General features: G+C 39.8%; 1 protein-coding gene across 1 annotated transcript; it reads right to left on the minus strand.

The window, feature by feature from the left end:
* Nucleotides 1-2,392: 2,392 nt before the first annotated feature.
* On the minus strand, nucleotides 2,393-23,007 carry LOC311488453 (kinesin heavy chain-like). The gene is made up of 26 exons (XM_084545169.1): nucleotides 22,599-23,007; nucleotides 18,842-18,929; nucleotides 18,002-18,075; nucleotides 17,816-17,920; nucleotides 14,771-14,819; nucleotides 14,639-14,694; nucleotides 14,469-14,556; nucleotides 12,565-12,689; nucleotides 11,736-11,840; nucleotides 11,460-11,608; nucleotides 9,590-9,738; nucleotides 9,212-9,381; nucleotides 9,066-9,134; nucleotides 8,788-8,994; nucleotides 8,512-8,658; nucleotides 8,022-8,210; nucleotides 7,177-7,294; nucleotides 7,002-7,078; nucleotides 5,744-5,853; nucleotides 5,545-5,646; nucleotides 5,347-5,407; nucleotides 5,185-5,256; nucleotides 3,510-3,614; nucleotides 3,170-3,386; nucleotides 2,857-3,048; nucleotides 2,393-2,671 (listed from the first exon to the last, which is right to left on the minus strand). Exons 1-25 carry the CDS (start codon nucleotides 22,719-22,721, stop codon nucleotides 2,873-2,875), a joined length of 2,931 nt encoding a protein of 976 aa, XP_084401295.1. The 5' UTR covers nucleotides 22,722-23,007; the 3' UTR covers nucleotides 2,393-2,671; nucleotides 2,857-2,872.
* Nucleotides 23,008-23,327: the final 320 nt, after the last annotated feature.

Below are 23,327 nucleotides of genomic sequence, written 5' to 3' on the forward strand. Positions count from 1 at the left end.
TGGAAAAAAATACGTAATATTTGAGTAACAAAAAAAAAATAAACTTTATTTGTTTTCTTCTTAATTGTCCTTGAAATAGTGGTCAAGAACCCCCCCACCCCCAACACAAAAATGGTTTGGCCACTGATCAAAATTTGACGTTGCCGTTTGATTTGAAGTTCAGTACGTTCAAAATGTCCGGTCAGCATAAGTGCGGTGCTCAGAAAAGGAAAGAAAAGAGAAGAAGAGAAGAAGAAAAGAGAGGCCTTAAAGTTTTTCTTAACAAATATTTAAAAAAAGGTGGTGACGGTGAAGCTGGGACTAGTAAAGTGAACGTAGAGCAAGGTTAGAAACAGCGCAGCCAATGTTTACCAGCCTTGTAACGTAACGTAGCTCTAATGTTAATGTCCATTAGCTTGTATAAAAGCCTGACACAACACGTTATCTTTGACAGAAACAGTTGAGTTTGGTAGCTCCGTCAGAGAGGAGAGAGATCCAGCTGCAGTCAGGTGACAGAGAGACTGATGCGGGATGGGCCCGCTGTCCCAGAGCGGAGGGACAGAGTCAGGCTACCGGTGAGAGAGGAGAGAGAGAGAGAGAGAGAGAGAGAGTCACAGTGGAGTGTGTGTGTGTGTGTGTGTGTGGGGGGGGGGGGGCATCTAAGATTATCTCGTCCCGGGCCCAGGCAAGACTGTCAGCTGGCCTGATGCAGGTCATATCAGTGTGACTGTCAATACAGATTAAACGTTATATATTAAAAACACAATGAACTAATGTGTGGAGTTCTCATGGTTCCAACAAATACTCGGTTCAAACAGTAAATAACTGTTAAATATCAGGTGGTTTAGTAAAGTATTAAGTCACAAAATAGACTAAAAAGAAGACATGAAGAATATTTATTACAGAACAATGACAGGTCATTTTATTCCTCTGCCTCTCTTTGTGGATCGTCTCCATTATCTTCATCAACTCAAATCAAATTTCTGACTGATCCTAAAGTTGGTTCATTTGTCCTGGGTCCTCGTGACTTACTCAGTTTGAAAGGTTTTCATTGGATTCAGCCAATGTTCATGTAGAAACAATCAATCCTAAGGAAACAACTTGTTCGGTCTGAACCACATCAGTAACACTTCATTTACTGTTGTAATACTTGTGCATTTGTTTGTATGTCAGCAGGACTTGAATGAAACTTACAGTCAGTTTTAATACACAAACCAGCTCCTAGTCACAAAATACAACTAATTCTTACACAACCGATAATAAATGTCTCATTCTGCTCACAGCACAGTTTGTTAAAGCCAAATTACGAATGATCAATATATATCATTTACAGCTGTCTCAGGAGTGGAAGGAGTTAAAATAAGGTGCCCATAAACCTGCAGAAAACCCAATGTTTTGATTGAATGATCAGCGACATGTCATTACTTCCTGTTCACAATATACAGCAGTGATGCACAATACTGTCACAAGAATAGTGATAATAATAATAATACATCCGTCATGGTCAGTCCAACTAGGTGTCAGACATGTAAAGACGACTGTCTACACGTTACTGCAGGTCAAACAACAACAGCTGGTGAAAACATAAAGGCCACAGACTGATAAACACTGTCCTATATAACACAGAAAATAAATTATAAAGTCATAAATATCAAATATATAAAATAAATACACAATCAGCATCAGTGCGATAAAACATTCAGAAAAGGAAAAGTACAAATACTTTGAGAATACTGCCTGAAAATCTCTTTTACATGATGCCATTTTAATTACTGATAAAATTATAACTATGGCTTTTAACGTCCAAACGTGACAATTGTTATTGAAACTAAAAGTCCATCAGTCCTAAGGAGAATATTATAAGAAATGTATGAATACTATTAAAATGGTGATATCATATCAGTCAGAAGTCTTGGGTTTAGTCTTATAATAATGTCTAATATTTGTATTCAGGAATAGTTTAATCAGAAAACGGTCGAGAATATGACTCGTTATAACCATAACGTGACTTTAAGGTAATAGAAAACCCGCTTATCTGTGATACTACATTTCTTTTCCTGTAAAGTTACAACTGATTCATATTTTAAAAACCTTTACAAAAACACTTTAACTTTGGATATTTTCTCCTAAAATCTATGATATTTCCTAACATTGAACAAAAGACTTTATTTAAGAATATTGTGATAATTGTTAATTTATCTTTCCAGTGAACTTTACATGGGAGAAAAATTGTCTTTCACATACAAACAGATAATTATGAGAAGTTTTACTGATTAACTGAGTTTAGGGAGCTGAACTGCAGCTACTCCTGAATAAATACTTTCATCCTGATATAAATCACTCCAAATTTGATTTCAAACCAACGTGACGACATTTAAATTAAAACTGAAGTCCCTCTCTGAACGGCTTTCCCCAGTCAGTGTTGTACGTTTACTTTTATCATTGTAAACTGGAGGCAGAAACAAAAGTACATACATTTTACATTTAACCCGTTTTACATTTTTAAGTTTAATGTAATAAAACTCAAAGCACCAGTGTGGACTGATTTTCTGTCAGACAAAGAAAAGACAGAGTCAGAGGAAAGAAGCACTTGTTGGCTGTTGATGAGGAAATGAGGAGTCGGTTCTAAAGGCAGAGTGGTGTAAACAGGAAAGTTCATAGAGAAGGAAACTGATCCAGAGTCAGCTGCTGCCTGTGAAGAGACAGTCATAAACAATGATAAATATAAACTGACACCAGACAGCCGACCCAGTGTTTGAGAAAAAAAGGTTTGTCCATATTTGGTTCTACTGTACATTTTTAATGTAATTATATTTAAAGTTTATATCAAATAATAACCCATGTAATAGATCAATCAGAGTTAAGAGTGAAACTCACCTGGAGCCGGCGTTAGTTACTTGCTGTGGCTCTGATGGGGATGTTGAGGAGGTTGTTGTCGGGGGGAATGATGACGTGGACTAGATGCCGCCCCCCCTCCCCTGATGGTGGGTTTGATGGAGGACGAGGAGGACGAGGAGGACGAAGAGGATGGATGCTGATGGTGCTGATGTCCAGCTCTGATTGGTTTGGCTGCATGGAAACAGGTAACAGGTGAATCAGCTGTTAGTGCTGGCTTCTTCATACACTGGATCACACGTTAAACCGGAGTGAGCTCCATGTCTAGTTGTGGGCTATGATCAGCGTTTCTCACCAATCTGAGCAGAGTGTCCTCTTCTGGACACATTCTTGGAGCGGACCGCCTCTTTGATGCGATCCACTTCCTGTTGGTAGCGTTTGCGATCCCTCACTGCGGACTCCTTAGCGTTCCTCAGGGCAGTTTCCAGAACTTTGACTCGCTCTGCTGTGGCTCGCAGACGTTTCTCCAGCTTGGGCAGCTCACATCGAAGGTCAGCATTATCCCGAACCAGCTGGAGAACACAAAGGTTTCAATAAGAAAATACTCTGTAACAGATGAGACAGGATGAGAGGATGAGACAACAGAGGTTGAGGTGGGCAGGGCTTAGTGACCATGTGTTGGTATAATCACTGACCTGTTTGTGGACTCTGCTGAGCTGCTCTAGGTTATTTTCCAAGAAGACGATCCTCTGTCTCTGGGCCAGACTACCACCAGCCTCATCACTGTCATTCTCTGAACTCTGTTTACAACAGAAAATAAAAATTCGGTATCTATGTTCAGGTTTATCTCTGGAAACACATACTATCCTGAGCGATCTGGTCTCTAGTGTCCAGGTTAGAGTCCAGGTGTGAACACTGATCTGGACTCTAGTGTCCAGGTTAAACAGGTCCTGGTGTGAACACTGATCTGGTCTATAGTGTCCAGGTTAAACAGGTCCAGGTGTGAACACTGATCTGGTGTCAGTCCACGTGTGGAGGTGGTCTGGGACACATGTGACCTCCTTCCTTTGGTAGTGTGAACACACAATGAGTCCTGGGTCACATTAAAGACCACCTACTCAACAGGGCTGATCTGAGGAAGAGGAGTTTAACTCATTCATTCAACCACTAGTAGAAATGATCACATGAATCAGTGATGTCTGTTCATTAGTAATGAGAGCCTTTTAAAAGATTCTGGCCTTGGAGCTGAGAACCAAACTAAACTAGAAACTAATCTGAACTAGAATCAACTCTGGAAATGATTCAGTATGAGGAGCAGTGTTGTGGTTAACGCATTACAAAGTAACTCTAATTACTTTTTTCGTGTAACTTGTAACGTAACGCGTTAGTTTCGTGCGTTAAGAAGTGCATTAAAAATTCCGACTACATCCTGCTTTTTGTCAGACAGTACTGTGCCACATGTGTCAGCAGAGGCGCAGCGCTGTGATGATGCGTCTGTGCCCTGCTGACCTACGTTACCTGTGTGTGTGTGTGTGTGTGTGTGTGTGTGTGTGTGTGTGTGTGTGTGTTTTCGAACCGCCGGCAAGATGGCAGAGAGGACAGCTTTTGAATCGTGGAAGTACGCACATTATTTTCAATTCGCCAGCAAAAAGGACAAGAACAACATAACGGTAAAAAGCACACTCTGCGTTGGTGAAAAGCTTCTGTTGACCGCAAAAAATTCCACTTCCAATTTTAAAAAAACATCTTGTATCCAAGCACCACTCTATCACCCTGGTATTGTTATCCTGCAGAATTAATTTGGTTGGATGAATGACGTTATTCATTGTCAGGACTTCTCGGTGCATTTAAAGGAGGCTGTGTGTCGCTGAGTTGCAGCATGTGCGAGGCGCTGCAAGCGGCTTTTAATTTTTGGTAACGCATGAGTACTCTAACGCGTTACTGTTATTTATAGGTAACACTGTAACGTAACAGATTACTTTTAATTGATGGTAATGTTGTAACCTAACTAACTACTTTCCAAAGTAACTATACCCAACACCGATGAGGAGGCTGTGTATCTATGTAATAGCAGGTGTGATCACAGGAACTCAAAGGTGAACAGGTGAGATGAGATTGATCAGGATGGATGACGATATGAGGTCTGAACATTCTGTGCACAAAAAATAAAACAGTTGTTCTCCAATGAGTGGAGCTTCTGACCAAACCTTTACTGAGCTAGCTCTACTTTTTGGCTTTTTGGTTTCCTGTTTGTTTTCTTCAGAGGTAGTCAGATGTTACACACTGTGTTCAAATTAGAAAATTCATAAACTTGAGCCTCTCAGGATAATGAATTGATCAACTGATCAGCTAAAAATGCATTTTTCTTACATTCTTGACTCGAGTGCCAATGTCCTGGATAAAGAGTTTACGAAGGTTGTTGAGCATCTGCAGCTCTTTGGCCTGTTGGATGAAGCAGAATAACAGCTGATCTCAGATCTGTCACTGCTGAACATGAACATCTGATATGATGGAATTAAAGAATTCCTGTACCACAGTCTCCTCCAAACCCTTCAAGTCCTCTTTGGCTTGTTCCCTCTTTTCATTCAGGAACCTGAATCATACAAACAGACATTAACAGTTTGACACACACTGATAATCCGAAGGACGCCATGAAACTCACATCTGAACTCAGTTTAAGAAATGGTTCAATGAAAACATGAACACATAAGCACATAGGAACAAACTTACTGCAGCTTCTGGAGTTTCTGGTCTTTGTTCTGGTCCTCCGCTCTTAGTTTGTCAAAGTCCAAATGAAGCTTCCTGTTCTCCAGCTGCAGAGCCCGATTCACACTAAGAAAAACATTTAATCAAACAACTGATTCTTAGACAACAGATTCATTCTGTAACTGAAGCAGCAGAACGTCTGAATCTCTGATCACCAACGTACTCTTTGAGTTGGTCCACGTCTCTCTGTTTCTGCTCAATCTCATCTCGCAGCCGGCTCAGCTGTTTGTGATGAACCTCTCTGTGGTTCTCCATCTGTTCCTCCAGCGTTCTCTATAGAACACAGTGAGCTGTCAGTTTGTATGTATGTATGTATGTATCATGTATGTATCACGTATGTATCATGTATCACGTATGTACCATGTATCATGTGTATTAGGGGTTGAACAACTTCAGATTTGTCAACTAACGTGGTGGAAGTCGAGTCGACGTTGACTAGTCGATGACGTCACAGTAGAAATGAATGAAATCTATGTTCTTGACCTGAAAACATTATACATTATAGCATAACTGAAGCTCCTACAAGCTACACAGGCTACTGTCAGTCTGACACTTCTAACCCGTCTCTGGCGTGGTGCATAAACTGACATCAAGGACAAAAAAACATGCTCTACAACCACAGCAACAATGTCAAATAATAGAACACAACTGAACTGAACATAAACAAATGAACCTATCAATACGTATGCTGCAGATATGTATAGCCTATATAAATCGGCACTGTCAGTAGCATTTAATAGTACTTCACAGTGTGTTGTAAGATAATATAATGTAGCCGGGATAAAAGACAAAAGTGGTGTATCTCCGAAGCCTTTTCCGCATTAGCTAAAAGTCTAATAACTTTAGACAACGAAATTCACTAATAAATAGTTGATGTGTAGCTTCCTTTTTTCTGTTACCACAGCACATTTGGTGAAGGTGTTAACTGACTGCTGTCCAGAGGATTTGGTCTGTTCATCTGCTAGCGTTAGCCTTAGAATCTCTTTTTGCAGTAGTACTTTAGTTGTATTTCAGGACTGACATGTCACGGTAGTATGGGCTTCATCTTTAGTGAAGTATTTACACACACTTGATGAACCAATGACCCACTGGGCTCCTCACCTGTCTTCTAGGAGGCGTCCATGTTGTTATTGTCACGTGATTGGTGACTAGTTGACCTCCTACTAATAGTGTCATGGCGCAGCAGTGAAGTCAACTAGTCAACTATTCGGTACAACCCCTAGAGTGTATAATGTATGTATCATGTATCATGCATTATGTATGAATCACGTATATATCGTGTATGCATCATGTGTTTATCATGTATGTATCATGCATCATGTATCATGTATCCTCCGTGTTGGCAGGATACATTTACAAATATCTGGATCATTGATGGAGGATCAGTAGATTAGTGAAACAGTCTGGAGGACTTCGATCACCTTCATGTCGACAGCATCCTTCAGTCTGCTCATGTGTTCCTTCTCTTTGTCCATCACTGTGACCTCATGCATTTGACCTGAACACTCAAATAAACAGAGATCTTTTTATTGAATGAAGCTGTTTTCAGCCAATCAGACAACAGCATTTCCTGTAACCACGGTGATCCTCCCTGACCTTGAGCGTTGAGCTTTGCAACCTCCTCCATCAGAGTGTCCTGACTCTCCTCCAGCTGCCTCTTCTTCTGCTCCACCTTCTGGAGGTCGTCGGTCAGAGACACCAGCTTTGCCTGGAGCTGCACCAACGACAACAACAACAACTTGTCTTAGATGTCCTTTGCCTGTCCTAGATGTCTTTTACTAGTCACTCGAGAGGCAGCTCGTGTGGAGAAGAAGTTATCTTCTTCTCTGGAATTGGAGGCAACAGAGGAGAGAAATGCAATGGATCCAGGAGAAGAAAAAGAGCTGATGACAGGTTGTGTTAGCTCCACAGTCATCTAAAGTTGCTGCAATTTTTGTTTAACGCGGCTGAAAATATTCTAACATTTCCCCCAACTTATCTGCTTTCAGCCTCTGAGCCTGTCATCATCCTCTTTGCTCTTATAAGTGGAAGCTTGTGCGTAACTTTGTTGCATTCATTCATTCATTCATCTTCTATACCCGTTTTGTCCTGTTAAGGGTCACGGGGGTCTGCTGGAGCCTATCCCAGCTGTCATCGGGCGAGAGGCAGGGGTACACCCTGGACAGGTCGCCAGTCCATCGCAGAACTTTGTTGCATTATATTGAAAATGTTAGTGTTTCAGTTTAATTCAAATGTGAGAGCGTATTGTTGTGGTCATGATTATTTTGTCATATGTGTGTTCTGGTCATTTGAGCATGATTAAACATGCCGCCTTTAATATGGCTATAAAAAAGCTTGCTGCATTTTTTTTTTCTTTTAAGGTGTGGGGGATTGGGAGTGCGTCAACCCGGTAAGGACACAGAAGGGGGTGCGCGTCCAAAAAAGTCCTAGATGTCTTTTACCTGAGAGACAAGCAGCTGACAAGTACTGAGCTCCTTCTCGCTGGCCTCCATCCTGCAGCTCTTCTCCGTCAGGCTGACCTCCAGCTGTTTGCTGCGGTTCATCAGAGATTTGACTTCAGATTTCATTTTACTGATGTAAAGACGAGCTGTGGTGAACTCTTCCTCCATCACTCCGCTCACCTCGGTCATCTGAAGACAGACAAACTGACTCAGTAAAGGTGGTGGACAACAGGTCAGTGTGTTTTCAGACCCTTCTCTGACTCATGTCTGTTGTCGATGGTTTTTATATTTACAGAAGAGCTTCAGTCGATCTTGACGGTGACACACACATAATAAACTACGACTCTGAGAGGTCAACATTCAACTTCACCAGAGCTAAAACTGATGCAACAGAACTAAATAGTAAATAGTATACATAATAACAGTAAATATGGAGTTAATTACAGACTCTGGGGAAATGTGAACAGAGGAAAATGAGTAGGAGCCTCACAGCTTTGAGCTCAGTGGTACCGAGGACGCTGCCGATGTCGCTGAGGTCTCTGAGGAGCAGACTGATTATATCTGCTGACCTCTTCTTATGATGAGAGCTAACCTCCTGCAGAAGAGACAACTCTCTCTGGACAGTCTCCAGACTCACCTGGAAACACAAGACAAGACTGATATGTGGGACCAGATCATCAACAACCTCAACTACCATCCTAGGACCAAACATCAACCAATCCTCCCATGCTCATTTATTCACCCTCCTTCCTGGATGTGGACTCACAGTTTTGTGTGCTAGCTCCTCGTTCAGCTGTTCATTGCAGCGATTCTTGTTCTCCACCTCCTGGCTCTTGTGGTCATAGTTAACAGCGAGCTCCTCCAGGGCCTGCAGCACCTCCTTCACCTCCTCTTTAGCCGAATCGCTGTCCCTCTGCAGCCGGGACAGCTCCTCCTGCAGCCGCTCATAGTCCTGACGGCTGGAGGCCAGCAGCTATGCAGGGACAACAGTTAATTGTTGGCAGACTAACAGATGTTGAGTGAGATCACCCTGCCAACACTCACCTCGTCCTGATCAATCAGCTGCTGTTTGAGTTTCTCACATGTCTGACTGTGATGGTTGATCTCATCATCCTGAAAAAAACGCCACATTTGTAATGTTTCACATTTAAGTATGTCGACATCCAGCGGCTGGAACAGATCAGACTGACTTTGTCATCCAGCTGATGGTACAGGTTGGTGATCAGCATCTCGTACTGCGTCTTCTCCTCTTCAGACAGAGGGACCAGGGGTGGAGCCAAGCTGTCAATCACTGCTGTAGTCTCAATGGTGCTTTTCTTGTTTCTGCTGCTCAGCTGCTCCTCCACAGGTACAGACTCACCTGGAGAAATTAGCAAAGGTTCAACCTAGAAATAACACTGCTCTGGTTTTATTCCATGTGATGGATTCAAGCAAACAGAGAATGACACAGTCAGCACTTCATACAACCAGTGAACATCTGAGTCAGACATGAAGAAACTTTGGAACAACACAACGTGATGAAGGTCAAAATCAGATCTATTGCAAACTCACATTCAGATTTTTTTTACCTTTTCTCCAGCGTTTCAGTTCGTTCTCCAGTTTCTGGATCACAATGCTCAGAGTCCTGCTCTTCTCTTTCTCTTTCTCATACTTCTTCTTCCATTCCTCAGCGGTCAACTCCAGGTTCACGGACACTGTGTTTTTGATAGTTTTAGCTCTGAAACACAACCAAACACAGAGAATGGGTTTATCAAGACATCAGCAACAAATCCTTTTGCTGAAAGAGCTGAAGCAAACTGGGACAAAAAACAACCCCAGAAGTCTGGTTATTGCTCTGTCAGTCACTCGTTCTCCTCAGTGTTGACCTACACAGCCCTAGCTCTAGCTCTAACCCTAACCCGGTCCAGTTGTCTGGATAAAACCGTCTGTTTCTGTCAGATCAGTTCATAATAAATAACTTTTCTCAATCAGTAATTTAAGAACAGATTTATGGGACTAGGCTCTAGTCAGTCTTGTTTCTAGTCTCCTCTCTTCCACATGATCTGAGTCTGTTCAAAGTTTCTTCCAAAAACATTAAAGAAAAGCAACTGGACTGGTAGAGTTTCTGGAAGACATTTCATCCAAGAAGCTTCTTTAGGTCTAAAGGCCTGGTAGGGAGGTATAAATAGGAACATCCGTGGATGCTACCCATCAGAAACTCGATTGCGTCTGATAACCATACTCACATGTAGATGGAAGAGACTGTTTGACCCTGTCCCCTTTTCCTGTGAACCATTATCATTCAGAGGCTCTGGTCTAAAGGTGTGAACAGGGGTGAAACTTCTTGGGGACAGATGTTAAGACTGTGTTGTAAATTGATGGCAGATTGAATCTCAGTCCACCTCCCTTGTTATTCAAGGTTTCTCCTTTTGAAAGGAGTTTGCCTTAGTCGTGCTCTTCTACAATAAGTTGTTAAGGCAGCTAACTACAGTTGAAACCAGATGTTTACACACACTGTGTTAAAAGACACATGAACCCTAACCACAACATGATGCTACCACCCCCATACTTAACAGTTGGGATGGTGTTCTCAGGCTTACAAGCTTCCCCCTTTTTCCTCCAAATGTAACGATGGTCATTATGGCCAAACAGTTCCTCTTTAGTTTCATCAGATCACAGGACATGTCTCCAAATATTAAGGTCTTTGTTCCTGTGTGCATTTGCAAACTGTAATCTGTCTTTTTAATGTTGCTTTTGGAGTAATGGCTTCTTCCTCGCTGAGTGGCCTTTCAGTCCATGTCAGTACAGAACTCGTTTCACTGTGGAGAATGACACTCTCTTTCCAGCTTCAGCCATCATCTAGACAAGGTCTTTAGCTTTTGTTCTGGGGTTGATTCACACGTCTCCTGGAACTCGTCTCCTTCCTGAGTGGTATGATGGCTGGACATTTCCATGGTGTCTATACTTGCGTATAATTGTTTGAACAGATGAACGTGGCACCTTCAAGCATCTTTACATTGTACCCAAGGATGAACCAGACTTGTGGAGGTCCACAATTCTCTTCCTGATATCTTGGCTGGTTTCTTTTGATTTTCCCATGATGTCAAACAAGGAAGCAGTGTGTTTGAGGTGTAGCCTTAAAATACATCCACAAGTGTGCCTCCAAGTACATTTCACTGTGCATTGTACTATGTATAACTGTGCATGTGACAAATAAAACCTATCTATCAAAAAAAAAAATTTAACTCAAATGTTGTCTGTTAACCTATCAGAAGCTCTTCATTGTTTAAAGACATAGTAATCTTTGTGTATGTAAACTTCTGACTTTGAAGAAAGTAATAAAAACGTTTAGTCTGGTTTAACTTCAGACAGTGAGGGAAAAAAAGCTTTATGTGTCTTTTAACACAGTGTATGTAAACATCTGGTTTCAACTGTAAATACTCAGATGTGCTGCTTTACCTCTGGCCGAACATGAGGGTGGACTTGGTTTCAGCTTCGTTGTAAACAGAGGGTGAGCAGCAGATGATGATTGTGGTTCGACAGTTTCCTCCCAGAGAGTCCTGCAGGATTCGGGTCATCTTGCTGTCTCGATACGGGACGTGAGTTTTCTACAAACAGACCAATGTGACAATGTCTGATCACTTCTCACCTGAGAGTTTACCTGAGAGATTACCTACAAGTTCACACAAAGCTGAAGAAAATAAAACTAAATTAGACAGTAAACTGAGCACTTACTGTTCCTTCACTCAGAGCAGCGATGACGTTCCCGAGAGCAGAGAGAGACTTGTTGATGTTTTTTGCTTCGTCCAACACGGCACCTTCTGCTCCTGTTTTACTCACCTGAACAACCAAAAGCATGATTACAGTGTCAGCAAGCAAAAACTCCTGGTCACAGCTGGAATCACAGGTGGACACATCTGTTTACACTTGACGTCTCCACATGTGTCTCCAGTGACCCCTTGTGATTGGACCTCACTTCCTGTTAGCACGAAATAATACAAACATTCTGACGTTAGAGGGCAGTTCACTAACACTTAATCTGAAACACGTGAGACTCCTCTGCAGCTACCATTTTCTATAATGGCATTTACTGGAGCTGCTCAGCTGGTCCATGATTGAAGCCAAAAACTACTGACGTTATGACATTAAAGCTCTAATCGCTAGAGAATTTAAAAGTGTAGAACAAAAAGAACGAGGCAGAAGTTGAGTTGCAGGTTGATAAAGAAATGTGGTCATATGTGTCTCAGAGTCCTCAATGCAACGAGTTTACATTCACACCTTTAATGCCAGGTGTGAACAGGTCCATAGAGTGGACAGAGAGGATAGAGAGGATAGGTGAGTGACAGGTGAGGACAGAGAGAACAGGTGAGGGAAAGGAGAGAGAAGGGTTGAGTGTCAGCTTGTGAATAACTGAATAATAATCATGACTGATGGTTCTTTGTTGTGTAATTGTCTATGAGCTTTATTACCAGGTCACAGTTGATGAGTTAAAAGCAGAAATGACACAATTAAACTGAAACCTTTTAAAATATGTAATGAGGAGATGTAGGGTTAGGGTTACAACCTTCTCACTGCCTGCCAGGTCAACCAGGTAAAGTTTCCCCGACAGTTTCATCTCCGTCTCCACGTTCTCCTGCTTGATGCTGATCAGAAAGATGCTGTGACTGCGAGAGCTGTGCTCATTCATGTCTGTAGGAACAACATGAACAAACACTTCAGCAGAAGAAGCAGACGTTTGATTCACATCTGTAAACCTCTCTGACATGAAGGTCTCAGTCTCCTTCACCCCATAGCAATGACACTCTGGTAGCAGCCATCCCCAGCAGGATGCAGCCTGACAAAAACGCTTTAGGAACAACTCAAACGAATGTCAAGAACAGCACAAGGTGTTGAACTGTCGGTAGTATGGTTTATATATATATATCGGTAATACAGTATTAGTATAGTTTGTATATATCAGTAGTACAGTAGTAGTATGGTTTATATATATATCGGTAATACAGTATTAGTATAGTTTGCATATATCGGTAGTACAGTAGTAGTATAGTTTATATATATCAGTAGTACAGTAGTAGTATGATTTATCTATATCGGTAGTACAGTAGTAGTATAGTTTATATATATCAGTAGTACAGTAGTAGTATGGTTTATATATAAATCGGTAATACAGTATTAGTATAGTTTGTATATATCGGTAGTACAGTAGTAGTATAGTTTATATATATCAGTAGTACAGTAGTAGCATGATTTATCTATATCGGTAGTACAGTAGTAGTATAGTTTATATATATCGGTAGTACAGTAGTAGTATGGTTTATATATATCGGTAGTACAGTAGTAGTATGGTTTATATATATTAGTAGTACAGTACTAGTATAGTTTATATATATTAGTAGTACAGTACTAGTATGGTTTATATATATCGGTAATACAGTATTAGTATAGTTTGTATATATCGGTAGTACAGTACTAGTATGGTTTATATATATATCGGTAATACAGTATTAGTATAGTTTGTATATATCGGTAGTACAGTAGTAGTATAGTTTATATATATCAGTAGTACAGTAGTAGTATGGTTTATATATATATCGGTAGTACAGTAGTAGTATAGTTTATATATATCAGTAGTACAGTAGTAGTATGGTTCATATATATCGGTAGTACAGTAGTAGTATGGTTTATATATATCGGTAGTACAGTAGTAGTATAGTTTAATATATATCTGTAGTACAGTAGTAGTATGGTTTATGTATATCGGTAGTACAGTAGTAGTATAGTTTAATATATATCTGTAGTACAGTAGTAGTATGGTTCATATATATCGGTAGTACAGTAGTAGTATAGTTTATATATATCGGTAGTACAGTAGTAGTATAGTTTAATATATATCTGTAGTACAGTAGTAGTATGGTTCATATATATCGGTAGTACAGTAGTAGTATAGTTTATATATATCTGTAGTACAGTAGTAGTATAGTTTAATATATATCTGTAGTACAGTAGTAGTATGGTTTATGTATATCGGTAGTACAGTAGTAGTATAGTTTATGTATATCGGTAGTACAGTAGTAGTATAGTTTATGTATATCGGTAGTACAGTAGTAGTATAGTTTATATATATCGGTAGTACAGTAGTAGTATAGTTTAATATATATCTGTAGTACAGTAGTAGTATGGTTTATATATATCTGTAGTACAGTAGTAGTATAGTTTAATATATATCTGTAGTACAGTAGTAGTATAGTTTATATATATCTGTAGTACAGTAGTAGTATGGTTTATATATATCGGTAGTACAGTAGTAGTATAGTTTATATATATCGGTAGTACAGTAGTAGTATAGTTTATATATATCGGTAGTACAGTAGTAGTATGGTTTATATATATATCGGTAGTACAGTAGTAGTATAGTTTATATATATCAGTACTACAGTAGTACTATTGTCAGCAGAGGTAGAGACTCACTGGTGACAGCCACATGTCTGTTTGCTTTCCCCTCATCAATGACGTCCATCACCTCCTCAGGACTGGAGACAAAACGCTCTGTACAGCCCTGACAACAAACACAGTGACACATGAACAAAGAACTGAGACTGCGACAAACTTCAGTTTAGTTCATGACAGGATGTAGATACCTTCACGAAGGGAACCCTGTTTTTGTCCTCATGAACAGCCAGGTTTGTCTTTGACACTGAAACATGAAACCATTGATCAGCACATCTCAGTTAAAGTTCATCAATACACAAAATGAAATATGTCAGTCTCACCATCCAGTAAGTCTCTGATTTTATCCAGATAGATTTCAAAATAAGAAACCTGCAGACAGAGACAGATCCACATGTAGATGATTTATAATAGGAACACAGTACATACATATACATATTAATAATATGTCAACATACATGTTCATACATGTATATTAACACATACAGTAGATTTTTATCATGAAATGTTTCATACGACCAAAAACTCATGATTCAGTCCAGAATATACATACAGGAGCACAATATATACCACCTCATCCCTGTCACTACCTCATGTCTTTTCGGTGCAATACTTGGTGCAGCTCCTACTGGAGTTTGTTTTATTCATGATATTCATGAATGTCAATGTGTATATTCATCCTCCTTACCACCTCAAGCCTCTGTTTACATTAGTTGGTTCTTTCAGTTTTTGGTTAGCTACTGAAAACCTGATGCAATATGTAAATATTTTTTGTACCATAATGTATTTACTTTTATATAGTTTCTCTTGTCTACCTTATTCCATTTTTTGTATCTTGCACTGTTGTTCCCTGCCGCTGTAGCACTGTAATTTCCCCATGGGGATAAATAAAGTCCTATCTTATCTTTATATATCTATATATATCTATATCTATATATATATATATATATATATATATATACACACACACACACACACAACACACTGTTGCCCAAAAAGTTTGAATAAAATATTTTTTATATAAAGAGAAGTGTGTCTTTGTGGGCAACACACACACACACATATATATACATACAGTATTAATTTCTGATGATAATGGAGTCGATGAAGAGTTTTATTGCCAACTCTTGTACTACTGAATCCTGTTCTCTGTTACTGGGTCACAGGTTTACTGTTGTACTTGTTTGTTAATGTCAGTGAAGAATTAGAAAGGAGCTGATGAAGTGTTCACAGGAACAAACCAGCGGGTGAACAGAGAACATAAGGAGAGCAGGTGGTCCATGAATGCATCACTGGTTTCTGAGGTTGAAAGAAGCCCAGAATGTGATCACATGTCAGATTAACTCTGTATTCACAGGCTGGACAGTATAGTCTGTATAAAGAGTAAGGACTTTAATAAGGAGTGTATCAGTTCTACAGAAGTATATCTGTAATATAGGAGCATATCAGTTGTATAGAAGTAGTATATAAGTATACTAGTAGTATAGGCATATATCTGTAGTGTAGGAGTATATATAGGAGTATATCAGTTGGATAGTAGTAAAATATCAGTAGTATAGTAGTTTATCAATTGGATAGAAGTATATCTGCAGTATAGGAGTATATCAATAGTACAGTAGTATATAAGTAGTATAGTAGTTTATCACTTGGATAGAAGTATATCTGTAGTATCAGAGTATATAGGTAGTACAATAGTATATCAGTAGTATAGTAGTTTATCAACTGGATAGAAGTATATCTGTAGTATAGGAGTATATCAGTAGTACAGTAGTGTATAAGTAGCACAGTAGTCATTGACCATTTTTTTAAAACTGACGGAAAAATCTGAAGGCCATCCGTCATTTTGACAGATTGCAATTAACACAGTTTTGTGCAAATTGTGGGAAAAAAAAAAAAAAGTTTGCATACCACCAAAGCACTTCAACCCTACAGTACCATCTCTGAGCTGTTAGCACTAGCAGTCCCGGTCCGAGAACTTTTGTGTTTTACCATTTAAAGTCAATACTGTTCTAAAAAAGAACTTAAAGTACTTAAAATGGCCCTTTAACTTTAGGTCTGTTCAGTTTTGCCCAGGGATATTTTCTTTCTTTTTCTACTGTTTTGAATTGAAATGCAATTAAATGCATTTTTCCAGACGTTAAAAGAGCTCAATTTTACAATATTCATGTCTGTCTGTTGTCTGATTCAGTCGTGCACTAAAATCCATTTAAATAAAAAAAAAAATTGCTTTTTGGGTCAAATGTTGTTATTGGATTAAAATGTGATTAATCGAGATTAATTAATTACAAAGCCTCTAATTAATTAGACACATTTTTTTTTTTTTTATCGAGTCCCACCCCTAATTTTTAGTTAATTAAAAAATTTAAGTGATAGATTATGACGGTATTTTTATGACCCTGTCAGTCAAAATGACAGACAAGTGCAATCTCTGATCAGTAGTAGAGTAGTTTATCAACTGGATACAAGTATATCTGTAATATAGGAGTATATCAGTAGTTCAGTAGTCTATAAGTAGTATAGTAGTTTATCAATTGGATAGGCGTATATCTGTAACGCAGTACAGTATATCGGTAGTATAGGAGTATACTAGTAACATAGGAATATATATTGTAGTATAGGAGTATATCGGTAGAATATGAGTATATAGATAGTATAGGAGTATATATTGGTAGTATAAGAGTATATATAAGTATAGGAGTATATAGGTGGTATAGGAATATATCAGTAGTATAGGAGTATACTAGTAGAATAGGAATATATCGGTACTATAGGAGTATATAGGTAGTATTTGGGGTATATGAGTTGTATACAGATTGATTCTATACTTACAGGCTGGACAGTTTGTTTTGTATAAAGAGCGACAACATGAATAAATACTGGTGAATTTTCAGTTAGTTTTATCTTCTACTCTGGATATCTTTCCATTGCTATGATGCTAACTCATAGATTTACTTAAACCTGCTAAACTCCATCACTGTTCAGCTTCTGTCCGTTTAATGTCTAAAATGTCTTCTACCTAAACCCTCATCATTTTAATGGAGCCTTCACAAGCAACATAAAGGTGACTTCTAAATGCCAGGAATGTGATATTAATTAAACAGCGTCAGGGTTAGGGTTAGGGTTAGGGTTAGCGTTTTTTTGTTTCTGTTTTTCCAGAGGAAATACAAATCATTACTGTCATCATATTATTCTGTTTATTTGTGATGCTACTGATTACTGTTGACATTTACTAACACTCATTTTATGAATATAATACCATTACCAGTGGAAGTCTGGGCTATGAATCAAAATACCAGCATCAATATGTCAAATATGTAGAAAATATGGAGGTTTAAATTCAATGAATGAGTGAATGTTCTCATCACCACCTTGATGTGAAACTCCAGATTCTCGTCCATGGAATAGATGTGGTCGAAGATGTCTCTGGAGATACGAGGGATGATTCCCATCAGACGAGGGTCATGAAGGTTCCCCTGAAAACCCCCAAATAATTATCACTTCAGATTAACGACAGAAAAACCTAAAATAAACTCGATAGAAGTTTGAAGACTGACCTCCATGGTGTGAGTCTTTCCTGACGACGTCTGTCCGTAAGCGAAAATGGTCCCATTGTATCCTCCCAACACATCTGGAAGACAGCAACACAGCACGTCAAAACAAACAACACGTCAAAACCAAAAAGTCAAAACAAACAACACGTCAAAACAAAAACAAAAAAGTCGAAACAAACACGTCAAAAAAAAAAAGTCAAAATAAACAACACGTCGAAACAAAAAAGTCAAAACAAACAACACATCAAAATAAACAACACGTTAAAACAAACAACACGTCAAAACAAAAAAGTCAGAATAAATAAAAAGTCAAAATAAACAGCACGTCAAAACAAAAAAGTCAAAACAAACAACACGTCAAAACAAACATGTCAAAACAAAAAAGTCAAAATAAACAACGCGTTAAAACAAAAAAGTCAAAACAAACAACACGTCAAAACAAACAACACGTCAAAACAAAAAAGTCAAAACAAACAACACGTCAAAACAAACAACACGTCAAAACAAAAAAGTCAAAATAAACAACACAGCAAACCAAATAACACGTCAAAACAAACATGTCAAAAATAAACAACACATCAAAATAAACAACACATTAAAACAAACACGTTAAAACAAACAACACGTTAAAACAAATACATCTATGATCTGCTGATCCTCAGGCCTCGTCTCCCCATGTCATGATGTTTAACTGAGATTGTGAGGATGAAGAGAAATAATCCTGTATCTATCCTTTCAAACACTTTGTTCCTTCAGTCTGAACATGATGAAACCTACGCAGAACAAAACATAATAAAGGAATAAACAACAGACATTTACTGAAGAGAACCGTGTTGAACTGACCTCTGACGATCTGTTTGGCGCAGGTGTCGTATACCTGAACCTGTTCAGTGTTTGGGGAGAGGACTCTGTCAAACACGTACGGCTTCCCCTGAAACAAGACAAACGCAGGAATCATTTCACTTTAGAGTCGAGTGGCGTCTGATGGATCACATGGTTGAGGCTCTTTGCTGCTCGTCTTCACCTCATTTGCTGTCCCTCTCCACCACTGTTCATTACAATCACGTAAATCCAACTCCTTGAATGGAGCTGGCTGGAGGTAATGAACACACCTGAATCCGACTGCTAAATGCAGTATATGTATATATTATACATTACGTTTTGATAACATATCAGGTTCCTCCAAGCTCTTCACTCAGTGATGATCAACCATCTGCACATGAATCTGTTCATGTGCAATTTCTCAGCGTCTCAGATTTAAATCAGACATCGATGTAAAGTACGACTCAGTGAATATGAAGAAAACCAACAGACTGACTGGGCTACAGAGAACTACTGGATCAAACATGTTTTCTCTGTGTCCAGACGGAAGAAATGATGGAAGATGATACCAACGGAGTCGACACGTATGAAAAATGTTGAAGTCTGAAAGGTCACTGTAAGAAACACTAAAGCTGCAGCTCTGAGCTCCAGACCTCTCACCATCCCACCTTCCTGACCCTGTTCTCCTCAGTCTGAACCCGTCCAAATCTCATTAGCTCCTTCAGTCTGAAATCATTTCTGTGTTTGTTAAAGTCTCAGCGGAGAATAAACCTGGAGCTCAGAGAGCAGAGACGTGGACCAACATTAAGAAACTGATCTCTGCTGCCTGTTACCATGGCGACTGCATCCCTCTGGGAGACGGGAAAGCGACAGAACCAACCAGATGGAAGAAAGATGATTGCTGCTGAACGATGGAGGACATGTACACAGTAAACACACACACACACTAACAGAGACAGACACACAGTAACACACAGTAACACACAGACAGACCATAATAAAGAGTTTTACTGAATTAATCAGTTTTTGTGTGAATCACCGACGGCCTCATCTGGACCTGGATAGATAAATAGAATACTACGACTACTACAAATAATAATAATAAAACTATATACAGTATATATGACCACGGTCCAGTTAGTTCCTCACAGGGAGGCGTTGTAGAGTCTTATGTCCTGAGGGACAACAACCTCCTCAACCTGTTCATGGAGCAGGACGGAGACAGCAGCCTGTCACTGAACCAGCTCCTCTGTCTGACTATGGTGTCCTGTAGAGGGTGGTGGACATTGTTCATGATGGACCAGAGTTTGTTCAAGGTCCTTCCAGCTACCACTGATGTCAGGGACTCCAGCTCTGTCCCTACCACAGAGTCTTCCTTCCGGATCAGCTTGTCCAGCCGTGAGGTGTCCTTCTTCTTAGTGCTGCCTCCCCAGGACACCACAGTGTAGAAGAGGACACTAGCAACGATAGTCTGGTAGAACATGTCCAGCAGCTTCCTGCAGACATTAAACCACCTTAGCCTCCCGAGGAAATAGAGACGGCTCTGACCTTTGTTGTATACTGAGTCTATATTAGCCCACCAGTCCAGTTTGTGATCCAGATGTAGACCCAGGTACTTATAGGTCTGAACCACCTCTACACACTCCCTGTTGATGGTTACAGGCTGCAGGTGGGGCCTGGACCTCCAGAGATCCACTACCATCTCCTTGGTTTTAGCTGAAATGAGCCGAAGGTTCTTCACCAGATTCTTGTCCTCCTGCTCCTGTCCATCCCTGATACACCCTACCTACCATTGCAGTATCATCTGTGAACTTCTGCATAACCCTAACCCTGCATATAGGTGTATATTGATCCTCTGCCGTCAATCACATGACCTCTGTTGACCTTTGGCTGCCGTTGTCATGGAGACAGAATATTTCCCAAGAGAGTAGCTCCACGTGTAATGGCAATCAACTATTGATTATTTTTATTGTCTGTCTGTTTGGTGCCTGCAGGGTTCTCTTTTTCCAGTGGCCACTGACTAACCACAACCATCATGTGTTCTGAGGCGCCAGTAGGGGGGTGGAGCCAGTATAGGAAGAGGGACCAGTAGGGGAGGAGCCTGTTTCTCTTGTTCTTGGTCACAGAGCCAGGGAAGGTCTCGTGTATTTTACTTTAGTTGTTGTTTGATAAGTTAGAAATAGTGTTGACTAGTTGTTCTGTTTGTTGTTTGGCTGTGCTCATCCTGAAGCTTAAATCATTTAATAAAGATTATTCGGGGGAGGGGGGGCCCTTAGTCCGGTCATAACATTATAAAATGACTGATGATGTTTTACTCAAGCTTCTTTTTATTAATGAATGAGTGACCAGTTTGTGTTTATATAGTTAAATGAACTGGAACAAACTGTTTATAATGAATCAAGTTAAAAGAACTGGAACAAACTATTTATAATGAATCAAGTTAAAAGAACTGGAACAAACTGTTTATAATGAATCAAGTTAAATGAACTGGAACAAACTATTTATAATGAATCAAGTTAAAAGAACTGGAACAAACTGTTTATAATGAATCAAGTTAAAAGAACTGGAACAAACTATTTATAATGAATCAAGTTAAAAGAACTGGAACAAACTATTTATAATGAATCAAGTTAAAAGAACTGGGTCAAACATGGAGTAGAGTCATTACAGACCATGATTTAAAGTCTGACTGTATCAGCTTTATTCTCTCTATTAAACATCTATTTGTTCTGAAATGATTTAATTAATGTCAGGTTTGGATTTTAGATGTTGATCAGAGAAAGAAGAAAATAAAACATTTGAACTATTTAGATTAACACAGAGATCAGATTAATTAGTGATCTCCATGAAGGATTGAAGCAGAAGAATCCAATTCAAATCAACCATCAACCTTCAACCTTCAACCATCAACCTTCAATCATCAACCCATCAATCATGTGTCATCAATCTTCAACCATCAATCATCAACCTTCAACCATCAACCATCAACACATCAATCATCAACACACCAACCATCAACCATCAACCTTCAACCATCAACCATCAACACACCAACCATCAACACATCAATCATCAACACACAAACCATCAATCATCAACCATCAACCTTCAACCATCAACCATCAACACATCAATCATCAACACACCAACCATCAATCACCAACCATCAACCATCAACACATCAATCATCAACACACCAACCATCAATCATCAACCTTCAACCATCAACCATCAACACATCAACCATCAACACACAAACCATCAACACATCAATCATCAACCATCAACACACCAACCATCAACACATCAATCACCAATCATCAACCATCAGTCATCAACCATCAATCAACAACTATCAATAATCTGTCAACACATCAACCATCAACCATCAATCAACAAAAATCTGTCATCAACCATCAATGATCTTGTCATCAATCGTCACCATCAATCATCAATAATCTGTCATCAATCGTCACCATCAATCATCATGTCATCAATCGTCACCATCAATCATCAATAATCTGTCATCAATCGTCACCATCAATCATCAACAGGAATAATTCTGATCAATCTGATGACGTCAGAGCTGGAATCAATAATCAGCAAAAAGAAACGACTCGTTTCTTCTTTCACTGATTCTATTGTTTCCATTGACACAAATACACACTAACCCACTAACACACACACACTCACACAGAAACACGGAGGGTGTGACCGGTGCCTCCGGTGCCTCCGGTGCCTCCGTCCACACAGACCGGGCCGTGGGAGCAGGACTCACCGCCACCACCACGGTGTCGTCTCCGCTGAACTTCGGGATGTATTTGTCTCCGCGGGTCCGCTCTGCGTCGTTCAGCGGCCTGAAGCGACACATCACCTTCACCCCGCACTCTGCCGCGTCCATCCCCGACACACAACAACAAAACACCGGCGTTCGTGTCACGGAATCACGGCCCAGATCCGCAGCCCGAAACAACGCCTCGTCGTCCGGACAAAAGAGAGCGAGTCCCGCTAGTGTAGTTCCCCGGTCAGTGACTCAGGTCTCTGGCGATGCTCGATTTTCAGTGTCCGGTGTGTCTCTCCATCAGATGAACAGCTCCACCTCTCACAGGCCCTCCACAGAGCTGCAGGGAACTCTGGGAAATGGAGTCCTTCAGTCTATAAACTGATGTGAAGTCCACCTCACTGTTTACTACACATCACTGTTCTACCTCTTTACTGTCCCACCCCCCTTCCCCCCCATTCCCCCCTCTTCTTGTGAGTATCTCTGGCCTGGAGTGGTGTGTTTCCTGTAGAGCTTTATACTACATCTGTTGTCGTGGTCTCATCAGCCTGCCCAGTCTTCATGGAATCCTGCAGTTATCCACTCCTACCTGAATGAACAATTCTCCAACCTGCCTATGATTCCTCTTACATTTTCAAACTGTCATGTAACATCATCAGTTTGTATCATCAGATTCCACATGTACACTTTAGTCAGATATGTGTATCTATGACAGATGTATGTTTA

Source organism: Chelon labrosus (genome assembly GCF_963514085.1).
Source record: "Chelon labrosus genome assembly, chromosome: 5".
Lineage (NCBI taxonomy): Eukaryota > Metazoa > Chordata > Actinopteri > Mugiliformes > Mugilidae > Chelon > Chelon labrosus.